The sequence below is a fragment of the Pyrus communis genome, chromosome 11 (genome assembly GCF_963583255.1).
Source record: "Pyrus communis chromosome 11, drPyrComm1.1, whole genome shotgun sequence".
In the NCBI taxonomy this organism is placed as follows: Eukaryota; Viridiplantae; Streptophyta; class Magnoliopsida; order Rosales; family Rosaceae; genus Pyrus; species Pyrus communis.
In genome coordinates, this window is record NC_084813.1 from 7,042,487 (window position 1) to 7,064,894 (window position 22,408).

The following is a 22,408-nucleotide window of genomic DNA, read 5'->3' on the forward strand; positions in this document are numbered from 1 at the left end:
CTACTTAGCACGAGGCATTTTAGGAGCTCACTGGCTTCGGGTTTCGTAGGAACTCCGAAGTTAAGCGAGAAGAGGGCTAGAGCAATCCCATGATGGGTGACCCACTGGGAAGTTGCTCGTGAGTTCCCAAAAACAAAACCGTGAGGGAATGGTAAGCCCAAAGCGGACAATATCGTGCTACGGTGGTGGAGCGAGCCCGGGAAGTGATCCGCCCTGGGCCGGGATGTGATAAATTGGTATCAGAGCCTATCCCTGGCCGGAAGTGTGCCGACGAGGACGTCGGGCCCCTAAGGGGGGTGGATTGTGACATCCCACATCGCCCAGGGGAGTGATCCTTAAATGTATATTCTCATCCTTACCTAGCACGAGGCCTTTTGGGAGCTCACTGGCTTCGGGTTCCGTAGGAACTCCGAAGTTAAGCGAGAAGGGGGCTAGAGCAATCCCATGATGGGTGACCCACTGGGAAGTTGCTCGTGAGTTCCCAAAAACAAAACCGTGAGGGAATGGTAAGCCCAAAGCGGACAATATCGTGCTACGGTGGTGGAGCGGGCCCGGGAAGTGATCCGCCCCGGGCCGAGATGTGACACGAATTATCCCAAGGATTAGAATCCATTCTTGATCAAATAAGAATGAATCAATCACATAATGGGGTCAAGATAATAATATTTGGAATAAAAAAAGCCGAGACTAGATGAAGATGAAGTCTTGGCTAAGAGGGAAATTAAAGAGATAAGGGAATATCCAAGTAAATGCCGAGAAAACACAGTCTTATCAAGACTTTACTGTGGCAGACTTGTTTATCATGAAGGTTATCCCTATAAATAGGAAATGTTCTGCGATGTGAAAACCCTTTTTAACTTAACAAATAACTCAAACGCTCTAAGAAAAATACTATCCATCCTAAACCTCTGGTCAACAAATCTTTCATTTGGATTAGCAGCACTTCATTGGCAACTGGCAACATCTTCAGTTTGGATTAACAACATTGGATAATCAAGCAATTTAGGAGCATCTTCAATTTGGATTAACAACATTGCTTCTGGTTGGTTGGATATCTATCCAAGTCTCAGCCAACAAAGAATTATTAATTCTTTCACCCGAAGAGGTCACTTCGTTAGCTTCCTAGCAAAGTGAAATGTTCTATGATTGGTTACTCTCAGGTGCATTTTACAGTTTGACATTTAAACAACCAAACCACATTCACTATAAGAGCACTCATCTTCCTTGAGTACTTGTGTCCCTACAGAATACAGATTCAGCACGCCTATATTCTCACAAATATAGTTGATGCAACCAACCCTGGTGTAGGAAATCCTGAACTTTGCAATGAATTAGGCAACCTTGCTTTCAGGTTTTAGAACCCCAGTCAAAGAGGTGTTCCTTCCTTGGCCATAGTTGCTCAAGTGCAGAAGTCAACAGCACATTCAACACCACCACCACCACATCTATTCTACTCACCTGACCAAGCTCGCTTGCGGGCATGCTCACATTCATAAGAATGACGTAGTTAACTCATAGTTACTCGACCTGTGAGCCATGTAGGATTTGTAATTTTTAGGATCAACAATTGTATAAAATGAGAGATGTAATTTTCACACACCAATAGCTTCATGCACACTTATCCTTTATTTCTAATCGTCAAAATAAATAATTAAACCAAAAAAACATACAACATTAAACATGAAATGTGTGAGGCTAAAAATTTGCATTTATTACTCTATTTGGATGAGGAAATGTAAGATTAATATGGAATTCCAAAATGACATAAATAGAAATGACGGAATTTTTTTTCTAGAATTTGTGAATTTTCTTATTTGATTAACCTACGAAAACAATGGTCGAATACGGAATTTAATGTGTGTATAGAGTCCTTAATATATAAATGAGATAGTAGTTAGAAAATGTGCTAGCACGTGGTGGTGGCGGCAACAGTGATGATGATTGGTGGTGGCGGCAATAGTGATGGTAATAGGTAGTGGCTGCGGCAGTGGCGGGGACCATAACAGTATGTGGTGGCCACAGTAGTCGTGATGGTGTGGGTGGTGGTGACGTGTAATAGTGGTGGCCAGTCATGGTTAAGATTTTCTGTATTTTTTAATTTTAAATTATTATTCATAGAAATTTAGAAATAACACCTATTTACATAGATTTTAAACATGAGAATAGGAGATCCCAAATTTTATAGTTTTTTTTTTCTCTTGCGAAAATTCTAAATTTTTTGTTTATAAAACCAAACAAAAAAATTGATACATGTCAATTTATAAATTATGTCTTTTGTCCGAATTATAAGTTTGTTTCCCTTGTGCAATTGCAACCATAGTGTACTGTAAAAGAAAGCTTGGGTTGACGTTGTCGTTAAAGTGCCTGAACGACGACATTATTGTTGCTGTCGTTTGATTGAAGCAGTGGACGACATCATCACCTTCAAAGCATCCTTTAAACCCTCTACTTGAAAATCCAAACCACGGCTATGGAAACCATCCACCGATTCTCGCTCCGTCTCGGCCCGATTTGTCTAGCTACCGCCCCGATATTTCTTAAATCCCGAATCATCTCTTTGGATCCCGGACTTCCATACCCGAATCCAGTCTTCAACTCGCACTTCACGATCGGGAAAAATTTCAGCTCAACCTCTTCTCCCGTCGCCAAAGCGGGTTGGCTTCTGGGTCTCGGAGGAGAGAAGAAGAAAAGCATCAGCATGCCCGATATAGTGAAAGCGGGTGACCCGGTTTTGCACGAACCGGCCCGAGATGTTGAGCCCGGGGATATTGGGTCGGAGAGGATCCAGAAGATAATTGATGATATGTTGAGGGTGATGCGGAAGGCTCCTGGGGTCGGTCTTGCTGCTCCTCAGATTGGAATTCCCTTGAGGGTCAGTTTTGGTGTTTTATCTTAAAGGCTCAATTTTGATTTTTTTTTTTTTCTTCTTCTGTTTCATTAGTTTCTGTTTGGCTGCTGAGAAAATGTGGAAAGAAATGTAAAATGTAGCTTTTTTTTTTTCACCCTGCGTTGGTTCTTGGGAGTAAAATTTTAGACAAGCGATAGTCTGCAGTAAATTCGTTCTAAACTACGGGGAGGGGGATTCGAACTTGAGTACAAGGAGGGGGATTCGAACTTGGCTAAGCCCATGTCTGCAGATAGATAGACCTTTAAATTGTAAACAATCAAAGCTTAGTTCAATTTAAGCTACATTGCTGTTTTAGTGACGTTCGTTTTTTTATTACGGTTACAAAAATTGATACTTTCTTTTTATTTTGGTGGAACGTATAGCTCAACTCACCAGCCTTAAATTCTCGTTGAAGATTTAAACTTCCGTTTCCGTAAAACGAAGGTAACAACTCTGTCATTGTCATCTGTGCAGATAATAGTTTTGGAAGATACAAAGGAATATATCAGTTATGCACCTAAGGAAGCGACTGCAGCTCAAGATCGACGGCCTTTTGATCTTTTGGTATGTTAAGTATCTGTGAGAGAGGTGAACATCCAAGTGATGTATTGAATCTTAAGATTGAAAATGTTGCACTTGACTATTGCAATTTATTTGTTATTTTTGAGGCAGGTGATTCTTAATCCGAAGCTTAAAAAGAAGAGCAACAAGACTGCAGTATTCTTTGAAGGGTGCTTAAGGTAACGGATACAATGTTTTTCTATTTTAGCTAGAAATGAGAGAAATCTATGGTTGAGGTTGGAAGAAATAGTAAATGAACCATCCCCATCAGGGACGACACAGAATTTTCCTTAATGCCCTGTTCTTCTCGTAAATGGATAGTTGAGAACAATAGCTGTGTTGGGGGTTTTGATGTTACAGAGGCATGGCGGTGATTCAAGTTACATTTAAGTTTCTTTGTCATTCTCAACATTTGTATCTACAATGTTCTTGTCAGGAATTTTCAACCCGTCTTCTCTGCAAAACTATACAGAATTGGTTCCATATGGTTACTGAATGCTCCTTTGTTTTGCGAGATATGATCATATGATATGAATAAAGTTTATGTTCTATACCATCTCCTTGGATGCCACTGAACTACCACACGGTGAATTTTGAACCTGTCTCAAAGCTAAACCGGGACTTAGTCATAGGGCATGTGAAACTATAGCTGACAACCTCGGGTGTTTCTAGTATTCGAGTCCCTTAATTAAAGAATTCCATCTCAGTTAACAAATTGATAGGAAACATGATGCTACTGCATTATAAGTGTTCCTCATTTGTAAATAGTTTTCATCTCTAAGGTTGAAATTTTTATAATCAATCTCAATCAAGACAGTGTGAAAGCGAACATAGGATTTCATCATGGACCCTTGTTTATTTTGCTTGTGTTGGGTGCTCAACTTACTCGAGTTCACACCGTTCTAATATTGTGTTTTAGAAGTTTTTTTCACTCAAGTTACTATGTCCATGGAAACTAGAATCGCCTGCTGTCGATAATTTGTAATTTTACTGTGATATTTTGCAGTGTCGATGGATTCAGAGCAGTGGTGGAGCGAAACCTTGATGTTGAGGTTTCAGGTTTTGATCGAAATGGCCAGCCCATCAAGGTAAATGCTTCAGGTTGGCAGGCTCGTATTTTGCAGCATGAGTGTGATCATTTGGAGGGAACTCTTTATGTTGATAGGATGGTCCCAAGAACATTTAGAACCGTTGAAAACTTGGACTTGCCTCTTGCTGAGGGATGCCCCAAGCTTGGAAATCGCTAGCTTGTGGCTATGAAAATGCAGTCAGTTTAAAAATGCAGAAGATAAAGAGACACATAATATTTGATGCTGTGAGATTTTATGCACTAGATTCTGGTATTCCTGGTGCGACAGACGGTTCATTATTTCTACCGATGTGTTCGGTTATCTTAGAATGTATTCGAAAAGGCTTATTCGTTTGAAATTTTGGCTTATGTTGTAACGAAGTCTCCCTGTAAAAGTTTTTTTTTTTTTTTTTTTTTTGACAATATGCATAAATACATTCCATAAGTAAAGTTTCATCGAATCGATGCCAAAACTATACTGTGTATACATTATGTACAAATATTCCAACGAATCGAAGTCATCACTGCCATTATCTCTTCTGTGCAAACCCAAGTTTTACAGTGGACTATATACAAAGGGAAAATGCTTCAGGGTTCCATGCTCCAAGAACAATATGGAATCCAAAAATGTCGACTCTATACGCTGTAGCTAGATCTATACCACGATCTACCGGGTTGCTGTTCGTCCATATTCCAAACTGCCCAACCTCTGTGAATGAATGGTAGAGTATGACGGGACTTTTTGCGTAATGAAGCTTTCGCTACACGAGAAGCAAGCGGGCGGGTCTACCAAACCGAAACTTGAACCTTGAGCTTGCCAACAAAGAGAGGTGGTGATCTCCCCAACGGATGGTAGAAGCTGAATATCTTCCATGTATAACCCTTCACATGGTGCATAGTCACTGCAAACAAATTTTATTGCTTCCTCCGTAGCAGAAGTCCCTTTAATGTGCACGAAGGATATGTTCTCCACTTTTACCGCCGAAGTCTGCATTCTCATACGACATTGATGTAAATATCTTTTAGTTTAAGCAGCTCTAAAAACTAAAGATTACAATGTCAGTAATTCTAAGGAACTTCGTTTTGCAGGAGAACTAATAAGTCTCTCCGTGCTAACAAGTACTCGTCGAGATGTCAAATAAATTGTGCCTTGCACTTATTAACAGAGTTATGAACTAAACTTTATGAGGCTACCGATACGTGGGATGAATGAGATAATCTATTTGCAAGAATGAAGTGTTTTTAGTAGTCTCAGTAACTCATGACCACAGAGAAAGAGGAAGTATTCTTGAACCGGTTACCTACAATAGCTCGGCTTATACCTATGAAGGACTTGGAATTAATGGGAGTAGCGCTATAATTTTGGTAAGAACTCTATACCTGATTTAGACATGGCAGCCAGGAGTCACAATAATACTGATCGATTATTATCGGATTTGATACATTTTCCATCAACACATTCCGGAATGCAATGTTGGAGGCAAAACCACTACCGCCCTGATGAAGATGCACGAAAAACCAATTTCAATTAAATGCATAATGGTTCAGAACAAAAGTACAAGATGAAGAATAAAAAGAACTCCTTGGTGTGTGCCTGTGAACAGAGTTCAGAGAAGGTTACCTGCCATGTTTTGATTCTCACCCCATTATCTGTGTTGGACAAGAATGCTGTATCAACCACTACATCATGCACTTGGGACCAAGAGTTTGATTTTCCCAAGCTTCCAATGCTTGATGAAGTATTTCAAAATTAGTAACATGTCCAGATGATTCCGAGGTTTACCAGAAATGGAAGTATAGTCCAGTTTTACCTTATGCCATGACCGGGGCCACAAGCAATATTTATGATCCGGATTCGTGAAGAATTGCTGACTATAGAAATACAGTCGTCTCCTGGATTGAGTGTATAAGAATCCGATATCAGAAAGAGACCGAGTTTTTTCACCACACTTTGGATTGGACAATGATTATAAGAAACCTTGATTGCTTAAATCGGAAACTAAACATTAGATCTAATACTATGTTGAATACAAACTTCCAATTGGCACGTAATTTTGCTATCTAATCGCTCGAGGTAACAACCACAAACTTTTCTGTAACAACTCAACCGTGAAAAAGAGATTATATTTCCGGGATCACAAACACTGAATAAGTTTAAAATTGGCAACAGTTCTCTTGGATAACTGACCTGTTCTTATTATGGTATCCTTGACCTCAACACCCTTCGACGCACTAATGTGGATGCCATCAGTATTAGGACTAACAGCAGGCGCTATGACTCTGAGATTAGATGCCACTACCCGCATGCAGTTTGTGAATGCCATGTGCATTTGTTGACTATTGACAATCAAAAGATTCTTTACCTTCAAATTCTTGCACTTATGAAACGTAACTGCCTGGAATGTATTGAATATCCCATATTAAGGTTATGATTGAAACCATCGGAGGCCTGAAATAGTAAAAGGAAAAAACCAACTGCATTCCCCGTTAACTAAAAAAGCACTAACCGTTGGAGCATGTCGACATGGCTGCCATAAACAAATTAAAGCCACTTTTAGACAGATGTAGGTAGAATAATCTTTACATGAAACATAAAGCTTACAGGTTCAAGAGGGCTATACATTTGATGAGTTGGTCTTGCAAGACCGAGCCCACCATTCCTGCCCCATTCCATTGATTGTCCCTCCCCCTTCTACGGTAAGGTGGTTCACCCCATGGAAATAGAGCCACTTACGTCGATTCAAACCAATCCAAGTATCAGGATCTTCAGGAGCAATGACGGTACCAGAGATCTATTAAGGCATGCGATTTGTTAAAGGGAATGCAAGTAAATTCTGAATAACAAATGTCAAATGAACCATAGATCTTGGACCAAAAAAATACTGAACCATAGATGCATTCTCATCGAAATACTGCTAGTTAGAAAGAAAGAATTACAGCAAGCAATAGAATTGATTCATACCATTAGAGTCACCTTTGATCGACAAGGCCCAGCGATATGAACAGGATGGAATAGGTAAGTGCTTCCAGCAGGAATTAAGATTCTTGTCCGCACAGGGATAGAACAAGCTATCTCCCAAGCATTTTTAAAAGCCTGAAGAGATGAAAAATACCATATCACTCGTCGACACAGGCTTCATTAACGGTTTTGTGGAAAATAATAATGCATAAGAAAGTGCCTCGTTATCGCCTAATTCCCAAAGAATGCATCTCCATAGCTATCTCATCAACCATACATCTCAGTCCATCTCTCCCACTTAAATTATATTTACAAGGAAAAACAACTCTCATTGATAAACGTTATTTCATATATTGTTAAACCAATAAAAGCAACAATGTCATCGTTTCATTTCAAGCGATATCACTATTCTAAGCTAGACTACGAGAGGGAAAAGGGTTTGAACTCGAAACGCAGTGTGATTAAGAGTAAAACCCTATTCACGATAGCAGCCATTGAACAATGTCATCATTTGCAAATTTTTGTTTTAAAACCCCAAAAAAGAAAACAAAAATAACTCAGCAGAAATATTACAGATTGTGGGAATTATGTTACCTGAGAGTCATCAGTGACGCCATCTCCTTTCGCACCAAACTCACCAACAGAGAGGACCCTCTTGGATCCGGGTCGGATTCTTGTCCACCCGGGTCGTCGGAGGAGCTGCAAGACAGAGTCGAAGGTTTCTCCATGCGCCGTATTTGAGCTGGCTAACAGAAAAAACATATGAATAACACCATAAATTATGGGTTTGGAAGCAATTGGGGAAGATCGAAGGCTTCTCATTGTGTCAGATCATGTCAGACAGATCTCAAGAGTTCAGCTTCGAGACGAGGTGCCTAACGACAGTGATCTCTGGAAAATCTAAGTCAGAACTGTCCGTTTTTTATTTACCAAAACTGAAAACGTCGGTAGGTTTATTGGATTATACGAGTCGCAGGTTTCTAAACTTGGTTTCTTTTTATAAATTGTAGTTAACCCGGCTAACAAAAACAAAACGGGTGACGCTAGAAGGAACATGTTTTTAGGTCATATTTTATAAACCGCATAATGTTTGTTGATTGAAGTCACTTCTTAAATTATTAAAAACAGAATCTAACCATCAACTGTCGCATCATATAATTTATAAAATATAGTCTAAAAAGATGGTTCTCCTATCATTTTTCAAAACGTGATTGTCCAAATAAGTTATGGATGGAGTTATGTGTTTTATTTTTGTAATATTTTTGGTTTGAAGTACTAGAAATGTAGATTAATGCTACATTTTACACATTTTTTTCACAAAAAAGTTACTCTGAAAAATCAGGACCAAAACGATGACTTTTGAATGCGTTGAGGACCATCTGTAGTGACTTTTGAATGCATAGAGGGACCATCTGTAGTAAAAATGGTAAACTATATTTTACACATTTTAGATTTGAGGTGATTTTCAAAATTACGTAAAAAATTTGTAATTTTCTCATTTTTCATTATAAGAGTATTGAAATGTTATCAATATATACCTTTGACCTGATTGACTATTTGATCATTTGTTAAATTTATTACCCCATAAACATGAGACCCATATATGGGTTGATTACATTTGCATCGCATTAGCAAAAAATAAATAAATAAAGAGGAAAAAACTTCATGATTTTAGTGGAGGATTAGACATCCAAATAGAAGAATGTACTAGTGTCCAAAGTGAGAAAATTAGAACATCATGACCCATTTTGAAAACCGCCTCAAACCTAAAGAGTACGATGTTTATTTTATTTTTTTTTTGGGTCAAAGGATAAAATTCATTAACAACAAGAGAAGTGCAACGAAAGCTCAAAACTAAATAAACACAGCGAAAGAGAAAGGGCCACAACACACAGAAGACGACCAACCTTGGAGCCCAGCACAAACAACCAAACCACACAAAAAACCTTAGACAACTAGGCTTTCTGAAGCTGCAAACGACGACGCCGCCGCCAGAGAACCACGTCACGATCGACCACCCTCAACAATCACCTGAGATCAGACCAACAAGAAACCCAGAATTGGTGAGGACAGAGGTCACATCATCATCCATAGACCAGCACCAGAATAGTCGCCATGAGAACAATGAAGCACGCAGGTAGAAATAACCCACGAACAACATCGCTGACAAGGGCAAGCAACGAGAGTGACGAACAAGGGCCAACTAGGGTGGTGGTGTGGACACCCGAGCTAAAGCTCTACACACCCTCCCAAAGATCTGTAACAAAACGCGGTAAGTAGAGACGGTACCTGATCGGACATGAGGAGAGATGATGGAGCCAACTGAGGAAGATAATGGAGGGGAAAGGGTCAAAGAGGATTGGAGGAAATGGGAGATTCGGGAATAGGACCCAGCATGTTTGGGGAAGGAAAATGTGCAGGCTCCAGGAAGAGGAAAAAAACTGAAAAAATCAGAGCACAAACCACAAAGGAAATACGCGGGGTCCCCTAGCCAAAGCTAGGGCCGGCGCCGAAACAAAACGGAGAGAAAGAGCATTGAGAAAGCCTCTCAGAGAGGAGAGAAAAGCTCTCACAGGGGAGAGAAATGAGAGTGCAATGTTGTTAGCCCCAAAAAAACATAGGTTTTAAGATGTGCTGGTGGTGGTGGGGATGGCGATTGTGATGAGGTGGTGCTGGTAGCAACAGTGGTTGCGTGCGGTGGCGATGGTGGTGGGGTATGAATGGTGGCAATAGGAGGTAGAGATGATGAAGGTAGTGATGGATGGTAGCAAGGAGTGGTGCCGCCAGAGGGTGTGATTGCTAGGTGGTAGGGGTGATGTTGGCGTAGAAAGTGACCGTGGAGGTGGCCACAGTGGCAAGGGTGATGGTAGCAGTGACGTTGGCATTGGTGGCAGTGACAGCGATGGTGGCTGGACCGTGGACGTGATGGCGCAGGTAGTGGTAAGGCAACGGCGATTAGGGAGCAAATTGTGATGAACACAAATGATAGTGGTGCCTTACATGATTTTGTCATTTTGAAAGAAAAACACACAAGCATCCATTTGATGTTTTTAAATAACCTACCAAACACATTTCACTAGTTTTTCCATCTGTAATTTAGTCCGCGAAATAAACAAAGCCCTTGAGAGTTAGTCTTACTATTTTTTGTGAGTAAACACTAGACGTCGCTGCAAAGGATTAGGCCACATCGCTAATAGCTGCATCTTCAGTTGGCACACGCCGATAAAAGAGTACATATGCGGCGCCTGACTTCACTTCGTCTTCATTTATCGGTGATACGCAACTGTCATCAAAACTGTACCACCTATTCTCGTCTAGAAGCTGCGTAAAACAAACACCAGTCAATAAAATCTGTTTCTGATTACCAGTGAGATATGCAGCTGATTAATGTTTCGACCAAATACAATTCAATCGTCCCAGATACCTTGATATGTGCAGTGTAGTGGCCGCTACCCATTCCGCCAATGTGATTGGTCAAGGCATAGAGCTCATAAAGTTGACGTCGCGAGTTGTTTTTGTTAGCAACGTAACGTGTTAGATCAAAACCATGGATTGGGAAATCCACAAAGGTTTCCAGTTTATGCTTCATCGACCTGCTGTATGAGAACCTCTTTAGATGGATGACTAACACTTCTGGAAGCCTCCATAGATCAAGCTTCTTACTTGCTTGCCTTCGCTCCTTGCACTTCGGGCAGTACCTACACCATACCATAATTATTCTATTAATTTAAGACACGCTTGTTTGAATACAGCTTCGTTCAACAGAATACAAAGTTATCCAAAATTCCGCTTATTAAGCAGGATACAGCTCCTACAGAACCTCTTGATATTCAAAAGGCAAACTACATATGGTTAAAATACATCCATTTAGGGCTTAGTCGAGAGGGAGAGAGACTAACCACATATCTTCAGGCACCAGTGGTTCTTCACGTAGAAAAGCTTCAAGGCAGGTGTATAAGGAGAGAGGTTCAGTTCGGGCTTTCTTTGTTACAGGTCCATATTTATAAACTTCTGGCAAGGTTTCTAGATAATGAGTATCATACTTTTCCGAAAGCTTCTGTGACCAATCAACATATATTAGTATTGATGTTGAAGATGAGGCCAATTTGATGGCTTTATCTTTCCTCGCTGATAGATCAATGCATGAATTATTTTCAGCCACCAACTTTAGAGGCAATTCTTGGGCTTTCACCGCTTCAGAACTAGTGATATCCTTGCTAGCTGAATTTGATACAGTGGAATCAGTACATGCTTCGCGTGAACCCAAATCAAGAGAGGCGTCTGATCCAGCTGTTGTTGAGCTTACACCGGATATATCCATACTTTTAGCTTTAAGCATTGGAGAAAGCATTTTATGAACAATCGTCTGTATATTGCCTCCTTTAATTTCATCAACACAAGAGATTGGCGAGACAAGAGGTATTCCATAGGGTTTCCATCCTGATGCAACCTGGGAATCACTAATTCCTCTACGAGACAATTAAAAGTTAGTAGGAGAAGCCAGAAAATGATCTACATACCAGATAACTCCAGAACAAGAAGTCCAGTTGTTTAAAGTTCAAGAGAAATACAGATCAACACCACATAGATTTTGTTTTTTATGGTTTGAAATGAGACGTAAAATCAACACCACATTTTTTTTCTTTTTCAAATTGTTCTGATTAGGAAAATGTGAAATTAATTCTGGACAAATTATATTTTTGCAGTCTTAACTCAACAACCAGCTTCTTTTCAAAATGCTTATAAAAGTGGTTAAATTGGCCGGGACTAGTCAAGCAAGGAAAATAACTTTTTGTGAACGTGGGTACAGGAATCAAAGTTAGGGTTAGTGGGGGAGAGTGAGCTTTCTACATGATTCTAAACACTGTGCAGAATATAAGGTGAAGGTCAAAGTATACGTACTGTTCTCGACGGCGATGTATCAACTGAAGATACTTTGTTTTGTTTGGCAATTTTGGAACCTTATAAGCAGCAAGATGGTCATCATCTTTGATGGTAGACAATGATATTAATGGGTCTTCTAAAAATCTCTGAATCATATGATTTCGTATCTGTGAACCACAAATTGAAAAAGTTAACCAACCATGCAGATTCATAAAGCACAGAAGCATCAGTTCCAAATGTAAAATGCTGCTAACCTCCACAAGCAAAAGCTTTTCACCGTGCTTCACAGAACTAGCATTGCTAAGCACCTGGATCAAGTCCCTGCAACGTCCCTGTTTTGGGACTGTGACAGTGCAAGTAGACGGCAATGCACTTCCATCGCAAGAAAAAACTGTCACCGTCATTGTTCTAGTGGTGGTGGACTGGAGTGGCAACGAAAGGTACATAAAGGGATCGAACGTAACAGAGACTTTATTGCAAACGGGACAAACCAAAGTTGACTTATATTGGCCCTGTTAATAGGAAAAATTAAAACCATGAGAAAAAACTATTGGTTATTACAAACTACCAGGAAAAAAATTTCGATCAGTATCAAGATTTAGTGAAAATATCTTTTGCATTAACACCAAACCATGATTCACCGGCCTTCATAGCATCGAGCATAAAATACGAAATTATTTGATACATGAGATACAACACCAGGAAGCTTATATTTGATAAGTATATAAGGTAATCAAAAGAATAATACGAAGACAAGTCACAAACCATTATTTGTATAATCCATGGACAAATTGTAGAAACTTGTCAGAAAAAGCACCCATAGAATTAGCGCACTAGGAGAAGAAATCAACAAGGAATAAGACCTATACATACAACCAGCGTATTTAAACTCAGGTACTATCAAGTCAAATGAATGGAAATTTGTCTTAGACTTAAGGTTTAAAAATGAAAAGACTGACGAGTCTCAGAAGTTTTTTTCAAAGGTAAAAAAACTGAAGGCAAAAAACTGACGAGTCTCAGAAGATTGCGAGCAGAAAGCATAGGATTGTACATCATTAGTGGAAGTGCAAACTTAGTGATACATGTCACTGCTTGGGAGCAAAATCGAATAAAATTGTTACGTCAGCAGACAATGAAAAACTTATTGACAGGGAATTTTGGTTCACCACCGGAGTGGTAAAATCAGAACACACAAATAAGATGGCAGTTGAGTAGTTCACCCATAATTGGGCTACATCCACTATACTTTGTAGTGTGTATTTCACTATGTAGGAGAAAAGTTACAATTAAGGGTACATTCCTCAGCTTGAAAGAACATTCCTATGCTTACGAAAATGATGGCAATGAGGAGTGGAAGGAAGAACAAAATGGTAAGTTCCTCAGCTTGAAAGAACATTTTAAACTAAATTACAAGGTTGACCAATAAGCTTTCACCCACATGTTAAGAAAATGCACATAATTTTAATACATCAGTTACACTACTATTCAATTGACAATGATAGTGAGGCATGCATAACTTACCCACATTGTGCGAAGGGCATGAACCACTTAACAAAACCACACAATTTAATCTTAAGTTTTACAAGTATAGAAGATAAAAGTTTTTTTTTTATATAGTAAGAATACTGTACAATATAGGAACAACTATTGCCAGCAAAAGTACAAGTAGAAAACAGGATAGACATCTAGCACCAAGTCCCAACATGTATAAGAAACAACAATTTGAACTGCCCTTGAGGTTACAACAGATTAATATTGCAGGAATCCAGGTATCCACATCTACCATATGAAGAGTTCACCAGTAAAGACATCTCTTTCTTTACAAATATATCACGAGTAATATTGACACCATTTTAAGCGCTGCGTCTTGAAAACACTATCTACCATTTATTGACACCATTTTACAAATATATCACGAGTAATATTGACACCATTTTAAGCGCTGCGTCTTGAAAACACTATCTACCATTTATCTATTAGGTCTTTGATTGAGAAAGCATAATGAAAGAAAAGATAATGAACAGAATCAACTTCAAATTTTAAATGAGAAATAACACCAAACAGATACTAGCGGCAGCAGCAGTAGTAATAGTAGTAACCGTTGCAAGTCTGCATGCAAGTTAAGCACTTGTACAATGACCATTATTAAGTTAGTAACTAATAATTTTTTAACATATAATATTTCCAACAACATACTCACTTGGCACACATCAACAATTATAGAATCATTACGAGCAGTGTGGTTTGCCCAATACTCATCCGCAACTTCTTCATCAGGCCGGCCATCAGCATCTCTAGACTTTATATAAGGTTTGTGTTTCACGCGATTCAGATCTTCATGAAGACCATCTAGCAAAAATGCCAAAAGCTCCTGAAACAACAATTAGTTTTTCGTTAATGCAAATTGCATGCATACACACTGGTGAAAACCTAAATGCCAAGTACCAAACCTGAGAATCATGCTGATTATAACCACTAAACTGAGGCGCAAAGCGAGCAAGTTTTGATTTAAAAGGTCGAGGGGACACTGGTGTTCGTCCAGGTGCCCATAGCTTCCGCAGTAACTCACCAAATGCTACAGCTAGCTCACCCTACATTTTGACCAATTTAGCAAAAGAAATTCAGCCAAAAAAATAAAAGCAGCAAAATTTTAATAACACAGACAAATCAACACTATCTCAGTATATCCTTCAAACTGCTTGCTTGGACTTCAATCAACAAACCGATTTCAACAAAATATCTTGTTTCTGAAAATCTTTCATCACCTCGATGTCCTAGAGAATTGAGAATAGTAGTTTGTTTCAATTCTAAGAATGGACATAAAAATGCATCATTTTGTAATGAGAATAAGGTAAAAAGCCAAGTTGTGGATAAAAGCAAGCAATACCCTCAAGAAGATTAAAGCTACTCCTTGAAAACATGTATGACTGAACACAAATCATTCATAGAGAGAAACAGGTATTGGCATTCATAGAGGTCCAAGTACTAGCAGTCATAAAGATCTCAGTACTAACATTTGTAGAGGTCTCTTGCAAAAAAAAAAAAAAAAACAAAAGATTTCACGGTCTCAGGGTCTTCAAGAGCCTGAACACACCCAAAAATAAAACTGCAAAACTGAATAAGAAATTTTGGCAGTCTATTATAGCAATAAAAGTATAGATTTCAAAAAGCACATAGAGCTGATTTAAGCTCGGATAGTGTTAGAAACTTACAACCATGCCCAGAGGGTTTTGCCAGTTTATCTCTTGATGATAATCTTCCCGAAAATATCTAGCAAACTCCGGTGTATGAACGAGGCACTGTATAGCACTATTCATAAAACAAGTATTCCCAAGGTTTTGCAACCCAGTCAAACCAACAGACGACCCCCTAGTACTAACACCAGTCGTAGGGTATGTAGTATCCAGTTCCCTTGCAATCAGGCCTTGACTATGTATGAGCTCTGAGCTGTAGTTCTTTGATGCACCCCTGGTTGCAGATAAACCTCCTGCAATCGACAAGCTTGACTTAGAAGGCTCTACAAGAACAGAGGAAGCTTCCTTCTCTAAAGAGCGAACAGAACTCGGGGATCCACCCGATGTGTTACCATTGACAGGGTTAAGCACCTCCACCAGAATCTGCTTCAATTGATCACAAAACAAAACAAGTTTGAACTCAGAAAAACAAAACTAAAATTAAATGAAGCCAAAGTAAAGCCTCCAATAAGGAAATCTCCACAACCATTAAACCAGTAAAACCGTGCTCCTTTTCGACTAAATTATAAAACCCAACTAATAAAGGTCACTCTTCCTTGACTGTAGATCTACGTCCCATCACAATTGACGGTCATTTCCTTCCCTCACCAGTTACCACACAAAATCCATCACAATTTTCTCTAGTTACTTTGCCACTTTAACAAAAGTTTTTAACAGAGAAAGATAAAATGTGTGCATAGCACTGCATACTACTCAATACTGATTAACTAAACTTAGATTTTCCAGTAATTATCATGCCACCATAATTTTCAACAGAGAATAAGCACCCTTGTGCATAGATACGGCTACAGCATAACATATTATTCCATATACTACATAAGACCTGTCTCAACTAGAAACCAATCTCTAGGCTGGTGACAGGCCATAAAATTGCAGTCACAGCCCACAACCATAAGAAGCCAAGTTCATAGACACATCTCATCTATGCCTGCAAACCAAACATTGGTACCTACAGGTATATAATAGACAGATCTCCACTATTAAAAACCAAACATATGGTGCGTAAACAAAAATAAAAAATAAAAAAAAGGATAAAAAAAAAAAAAAAAAAAAAAGAAACACAGAAAGCTGTAAGTGAACGTAAATTGCTTTTGTACATATATATGCAGTTCAGAAAGTTCCTCAAAGAGAATGTGACAAACCAATAATTCATGTTCAGACACTAAGATGGCGGGTCAAAATGGGCCAACAAGCTCAACTGAACCATTTGGAGGTAGATAATTACAAAAATACACTCTGATTAACCAAGTTAACTAAGTAGTGGGAGGTGACTAACCAATATAAAGGAGGCCAGCAACATACAGAGCAAAACTCTCATGAAAGAAGTGTGCAACGCAAAACAGATGCTCTTGCAAACTGACGTGGTAGAATAATAATTCAAGAATGGTACTTCCAGTGAATAGCAACACAAAAGCAATATATCTATACTTGATGTTTTAAGGAAACATTCAATTCAAACCTAAAAGCCCATAAAAACATTAAGGAACACAAGAATCTCTAATGATATCATGTTAAAGAAGTATATGTTTGTGATTCCAAAATTAAGAAACAATTTTTTGGAAATGTATTATGTAGCTGTAGCTTTAACTCAGCAAAACATGAACGTATAAAATTTCCTATGTACCATCATATGAAATTATGAAGTCCTATGCTAAAGAGAATTGTGCATGTCATTCCAATAAAGTGATGGAAGACTCACATCCTGATCCATCTGTATATTGGCATCATCAAGAGTTTTATCCATGTCGTTCATCAGGGCATGTTTCCGGCGTCCATAGTAATCCCAAATGCACACCTTCAATCGAGGAAATTCTTAAGTACCAACAACATATAGGGAGTAAACGAGCTGCTGAACAAAATATTTCAATCAAACAATGAAGCTAGATGCAGAACCAGAGACATAGGAAACTTTACTTGTTCCAAGCTAAGATCAAAGATATCACAAGCTCTTCTGTGAAGCTCTGCAATGGTTTCCTGCCAAAAGAATTTCAATCTTCAGGTAAGAAAAATCAGCACATACTTTGTAAGACCTTACTAAAGTGGTGCAACTACCACTGAAAAAAGTGGTACATCATGATCTGCCTTATATTTTACCTTTTTGCTTATTCGTACGGTAGAGCGGTCACCTTTTGGCATCACAAGTAATTGAAGCCGCAGAGGGTACACTTCTACTGCCATCTCCGGCTGAGAAAGACCTGAACTAATCACTTTCCTTGGCAATGTTGGACCACCACCATACCTACAACCAGAAACACTGCATTACACATGTAGTCTCTTGACATTCTCCTCCAACCACAATAAATTGCAAAAAAACACAGAAATGAAACTTGATATTGGCTCAAAGGCAATCATTTAAGTGTAAGGAGAGATACACTCTTCGGTACCCCTTCCAACCCCAAAAATATGCATAGATAATACTGTATGGTCACTGAAATGCAAATCTAAAGGAATTTTCAGGAAGGCTGGTCCTCTCAAAATAAATGTTAAATTTATTCAATCAATCGGTAACATTGCAAAAAAAGAGAAAGTAACAAATCTCTAGAACACAACTAAACAACAACAACAACAACAAAGCCTTTTCCCACTAAGTTGGATCAAATCTCTAGAATACAATTAATTCAATAAAATTGGTGGTGTGTTAAGATCATTCTCTGTTTCCTTTTACGATATAAAAACCCAATAAATATGTGTGTACATATATGAAAACACTTGAGTGTATTTGGATTTCCATAGTGGTAGGGTTAACAAAGAAAGGCATGACATTTCCATACCATGTATGCAATCGGTTCCAAACTTCATGCGGGAGCAAGACATAATCGCGGCCTTCCAGTAACGTATCATGTATCTCAATGCCCGAATTGGTGTCCTCTGATGCTGCATCATATATCAAGTCAGAATTATCAATACCAGCAGGCCTCTTTAAGGCACTGGAACCGGGCGAATCACAATGCTCCGACACCGAGGATGCATCATTCGGGTTATTGGGTTGGTCATGGTTCACATAATCAATCCAACGTTGCCACCATCTAATTGGGAACAAATTCAAAAATGAAAAATAACACAAAACATTAGAACCAATTTTCACTACAACATATGAAATCACAACCCATTTGATAAAAGATTAAGATTTCATTGTTTTAACAGAAACACCGAAAAATGAACAATTCACAGCGAAGAACTAATTTCTAATTATTTAAAAATTAATCATCAAATTTCATAAATAAATAAATAAACCCAAAAAAATGCAAAAATTTGCAACCTTTGGGTGAGCAAGTAGAAGACATCGCCCTCTTTGGAATTGGCTTCAGCAGCCAAAGCAATGTCTCGTATCAAAATCCTTTCTTCCTCCGGCGAAAGCTCTGTGCTGCTGCTGCTGCACAGCGACACCGCGTCCATCCCTCGCCGACTTGCAGGGTGCTGCCACCGGAATTGCAATCCCTTGTCCTGAGGTCACGGACGGAGAAGGAGGTGGGGAAATTTTGGGGAAAGAAGTCGGTGAGAGAGAGACTGAGAGAAACAGTTTTTGTGAAAAAAAATAAAATTTGTAAAAATAAAATCAAGGGGCGAGTAGCGAGGGGAAGGTTTTCAAACCCACTATTCAGAATTTAAGAAAGTGTTTTTTTTTTTTTTTTCTTAGAAAGGGATAAGTTTGTATCTAATTATTTATAAATGACATGTCTTAAATTTGATTCGTCAAAAATGAATTTGAAATACATTATTACTAACTTATTACGTATCATGTAAAATACAAACATAAAATTTATCTCAACTATTGAGTCAACTGTTATGGTTGATTTCAAAGCAATTAGATAGATTTGTTTGTGTATTTTAATTTTAAGAATAAATAAAAATCAAATCTCGCATCTCGCCTGAGATTTGGAGAGATTTACTCAAAATTTGACATTTATATTTCTAAAAATCAATTAAATCCCACCAAACTTTTTTTTTAATGAACAAAAGAAAAACATCAAAGAATGATGACGGTCACAACTAGTTCTAATAGAATTAAAAATTAGGCATTTTTGGCCAACAAATTAAATTTTGACTCACAAGGATTTACATGGCGCACACCATAGGTCCCGCCAAATTACACACATAGCATGTGAGTCAACAAAGTCAGATAAATTATCTAAAGTGACACATGTCGACACCTGAGACATCCGTCAAACAAATCAAATCAAGTACAAAAAGCGACAAAATAACTCTAATTTGATCAAATTATACCAATTTGCTTCAATTTGGTTCAATTTCCTAAACCAAAGTTTTTTGTTCAATTAATGACTAAATTAAAAGGAAAACTAATGAAAATGACTTGAAAATTTTGAGTTTTAACGATATGAACAAAATAAAGGGTAAAGTGAATAGTACCAAAATTGACTTTTTAGTGTAAACATGTGGTTTTTCATTAAAGTAAACAGTACCGAGAGCTTTTCGTTAAAACTTCCTAAATTAAATCAACTAGTCTATATCAAAAATCTATTCAATCAATTACGGGATTGAGATTGGGCCTTCCAAACTAAGCTCAATTCTTTACCTATAAATAGTAGGCGCTCATTCATAAACCAAGGGAAAAGGAAGCAAGTCGAAGGGCCTTCGGGCATCCAAAAATCTCTCAAACGTTCAAACACTCAAATACTAGTGTTCTTCATCAAGCTCCCATAGAATAAACAAGTACAATAGACACATGTCGATTCATCCCACAAAAAGAACATTTTTTTTCTTTCAAAGTCGAAGGTATCATACACTCATAAGGGTATAATTAATCTCCACTGGAGCCCAAAAAGGCTAAAGGCATTTTAGCCCAACTCACCTCACAATTAAATGACACACGTCTTCTCCAAAACTTTCAACTCTAAAATTACTTGTATACAAACAGATGAATTTGAATTTCCTACAATTTGGCCTTCAGTTTAATTTTTAATGTAATGATTTTATTTGATTTTCTTTTTTACACAAGGATCAATTCGCCTAGAAATTTAAGGGTGTTATTTCTTCTTTTTTTTTTCTTTTTTATAAAAATGGGACAATTGGTGGTAAAATACGATTATCTATGTCTTTCAGCCCCAGAAAGGTTATATGAAATTTTTACCTTACTCGTGGTCACAATCAAACATACTCACCAGCTCAAATCATTCGAACCAGAGCCTACCATATATTTTTTAATGCTAAACTACTAATTTGCCCCTTGAACTATCATTTAACTTTTGGTTTCCCCTATAAACATTTTAATTGAACAATTAAGGACTTAAACTAATTTTTTTGGCCGATTTCCCCCTACTGTTAGTTTTTCATAGATTTCATCCAAATTAACGTTAACTCTTATCACGTGCACACCACGTGACTCTCCTTTGTCGACAAAAGTGTCACTTCGCTAGAGCTTCAGACACAAAAGCTATAGAATCACACATATTTACATGAGTTTATAGTTTAGAAATCTAGGGTTTTAAATTATTTCAAAGAATGAAGCGACCAAATTATCTTCACATGTTGTGCACATGCTTCCATTTAACAAAAATTTGGATGGAATGAATGAAAAATTAACATCAGGGGGCAAATCGGACAAAAAAAAATAGTTTAAGTCCTTAGTTTTCCAATTAAAAAGTTCAGGGGAGAAATCGAAAGTTAAGTGATAGTTCAAGGGGTAAATTGGCAGTTTACTTTATTTTTATTTTTATTTTTTATTGAAGAGTGTTCTTTCAAATTGGTTGTTTTGTGAAAGATTTTGTGACTCGGTGTTTAATTAGGGTCGGCCCTAAGAATTTGAGGGCCCTAGGCGAACCTTCGAATTGGGGCCTAATATTTTATGATCTCTGGTTCTTTATACATTGATATGTATAAAAGGAATTCACTAAATACATAAAAATTTCTATTTTCATGTCAAATATCATTAAAATTAATATCAAAACTCAAAAGAAGATAAATATACAAATATTAAATGTCTCATGTTTTTAGACACAAATGTACTAAATGTTTGCAGCCAAGAGTCTAAGATTGAGAGTGAAAAACAATAAAATTTGATTGATAAGTATAATAACTTCAACAATGCCAATTGTTTCTCTTTGTTTTTTTTTCTAAAATCAACATTACACTAACGAATCGAATATTAAAATAATGCATTGAATAAAAAAAAATTATTGAAAAGCAACAAATAAATTCATAGTTTTGATTACCTTAAAGTACAATCTTCAAGACCATGTGATGGTTGATTTAAACATTCAATAGAAATGGAAAGTTGAAAGGAAAAAAAATTGCAAGGGGACTTGAGTAAATTGGGAGTTGGACATACGGATTGAGAGTAAATTTGAAAACAAGAAAAAACTAGTGAATAAAATGGTAGTTCCATGTTTCGAACTCAAGGCCCCAATAAAAAAAAAAGAGATGAACATTTCACTACACCAACAAATAAATCATGATATTTTTTTACTTTTTCTGTATTTATATGTTAATTGCAGGATATAAAAAAATTGGGAGCCCTAGGCGGGCACCTACTTGGGCTACCCTTAGGACCGGCCCTGTATTTAATAACCCCAAAAATAAAAAATTAAGCAAGAAACTACTCCCCCACCTAGGCCCCACTCAGGTCCAGTGCTACCAGGGCGATTGTCCAGAGCCCAAAATTGAAAAAAGCACCCGAAAAAAAAATTTCAAATAATTAGGTATAAAAAAAAATAAAAATTTGTCCATAACCCAAAATAGAGGCTGGAGGGCAAGAGCCCAAGTTTGACAATAGATGAAATGGCCTAGGTTTTGGGCATTAAAAAATAATAATAATAACTCGTCCCCCAATTAACCTT

At 37.8% G+C, this 22,408-nt stretch overlaps 3 protein-coding genes across 6 annotated transcripts; 1 reads left to right on the forward strand and 2 right to left on the reverse strand.

The window, feature by feature from the left end:
- The first annotated feature begins 2,382 nt into the window (after positions 1-2,382).
- LOC137708639 (peptide deformylase 1A, chloroplastic/mitochondrial) lies at positions 2,383-4,898 on the forward strand. Its single transcript, XM_068447759.1, has 4 exons — positions 2,383-2,872; positions 3,362-3,451; positions 3,560-3,627; positions 4,455-4,898. Exons 1-4 carry the CDS (start codon positions 2,471-2,473, stop codon positions 4,693-4,695), a joined length of 801 nt encoding a protein of 266 aa, XP_068303860.1. The 5' UTR covers positions 2,383-2,470; the 3' UTR covers positions 4,696-4,898.
- LOC137708638 (probable polygalacturonase At1g80170) lies at positions 4,836-8,428 on the reverse strand. Its single transcript, XM_068447758.1, has 9 exons — positions 8,071-8,428; positions 7,480-7,611; positions 7,139-7,309; positions 7,025-7,045; positions 6,706-6,913; positions 6,329-6,410; positions 6,139-6,247; positions 5,898-6,014; positions 4,836-5,505 (listed from the first exon to the last, which is right to left on the reverse strand). Exons 1-9 carry the CDS (start codon positions 8,296-8,298, stop codon positions 5,185-5,187), a joined length of 1,389 nt encoding a protein of 462 aa, XP_068303859.1. The 5' UTR covers positions 8,299-8,428; the 3' UTR covers positions 4,836-5,184.
- A 2,003-nt stretch (positions 8,429-10,431) lies between these two features.
- On the reverse strand, positions 10,432-19,128 carry LOC137707627 (ubiquitin carboxyl-terminal hydrolase 5). Of its 4 annotated transcripts, none has more exons than XM_068446543.1 (14): positions 18,874-19,128; positions 18,386-18,640; positions 17,709-17,853; positions 17,529-17,588; positions 17,314-17,409; positions 15,947-15,977; positions 15,573-15,847; positions 14,811-14,951; positions 14,561-14,731; positions 12,615-12,872; positions 12,379-12,527; positions 11,376-11,945; positions 10,901-11,174; positions 10,432-10,797 (listed from the first exon to the last, which is right to left on the reverse strand). In XM_068446543.1, exons 1-14 carry the CDS (start codon positions 19,008-19,010, stop codon positions 10,654-10,656), a joined length of 2,706 nt encoding a protein of 901 aa, XP_068302644.1. In that variant the 5' UTR covers positions 19,011-19,128; the 3' UTR covers positions 10,432-10,653. The 4 variants fall into 4 exon arrangements, with proteins under 4 accessions (XP_068302644.1, XP_068302643.1, XP_068302642.1 ...); XM_068446542.1 differs by having other exon boundaries at positions 15,947-15,980; XM_068446541.1 differs by having other exon boundaries at positions 15,573-15,977.
- Between the last annotated feature and the right edge of the window lie 3,280 nt (positions 19,129-22,408).

Excerpts from the sequence above, each read along its gene's own strand:
- LOC137708639 (XM_068447759.1), top strand. The coding sequence starts at position 2,471 with ATGGAAACCATCCACCGATTCTCGCTCCGTCTCGGCCCGATTTGTCTA. Across the intron at positions 3,452-3,559 it reads GACGGCCTTTTGATCTTTTG|GTGATTCTTAATCCGAAGCT; the intron begins GTATGTTAAGTA and ends TTTTTGAGGCAG. Across the intron at positions 3,628-4,454 it reads TTCTTTGAAGGGTGCTTAAG|TGTCGATGGATTCAGAGCAG; the intron begins GTAACGGATACA and ends GATATTTTGCAG.
- LOC137708638 (XM_068447758.1), bottom strand. The coding sequence starts at position 8,298 with ATGAGAAGCCTTCGATCTTCCCCAATTGCTTCCAAACCCATAATTTAT. Across the intron at positions 6,411-6,705 it reads GGATACCATAATAAGAACAG|GAGACGACTGTATTTCTATA; the intron begins GTCAGTTATCCA and ends CACTCAATCCAG. Across the intron at positions 6,248-6,328 it reads GGCCCCGGTCATGGCATAAG|CATTGGAAGCTTGGGAAAAT; the intron begins GTAAAACTGGAC and ends TACTTCATCAAG.
- LOC137707627 (XM_068446540.1), bottom strand. The coding sequence starts at position 19,010 with ATGGACGCGGTGTCGCTGTGCAGCAGCAGCAGCACAGAGCTTTCGCCG. Across the intron at positions 17,410-17,528 it reads TTGATCTTAGCTTGGAACAA|GTGTGCATTTGGGATTACTA; the intron begins GTAAAGTTTCCT and ends CCTCGATTGAAG. Across the intron at positions 12,873-14,560 it reads TAATTGTTGATGTGTGCCAA|GGCCAATATAAGTCAACTTT; the intron begins GTGAGTATGTTG and ends TCCTATTAACAG.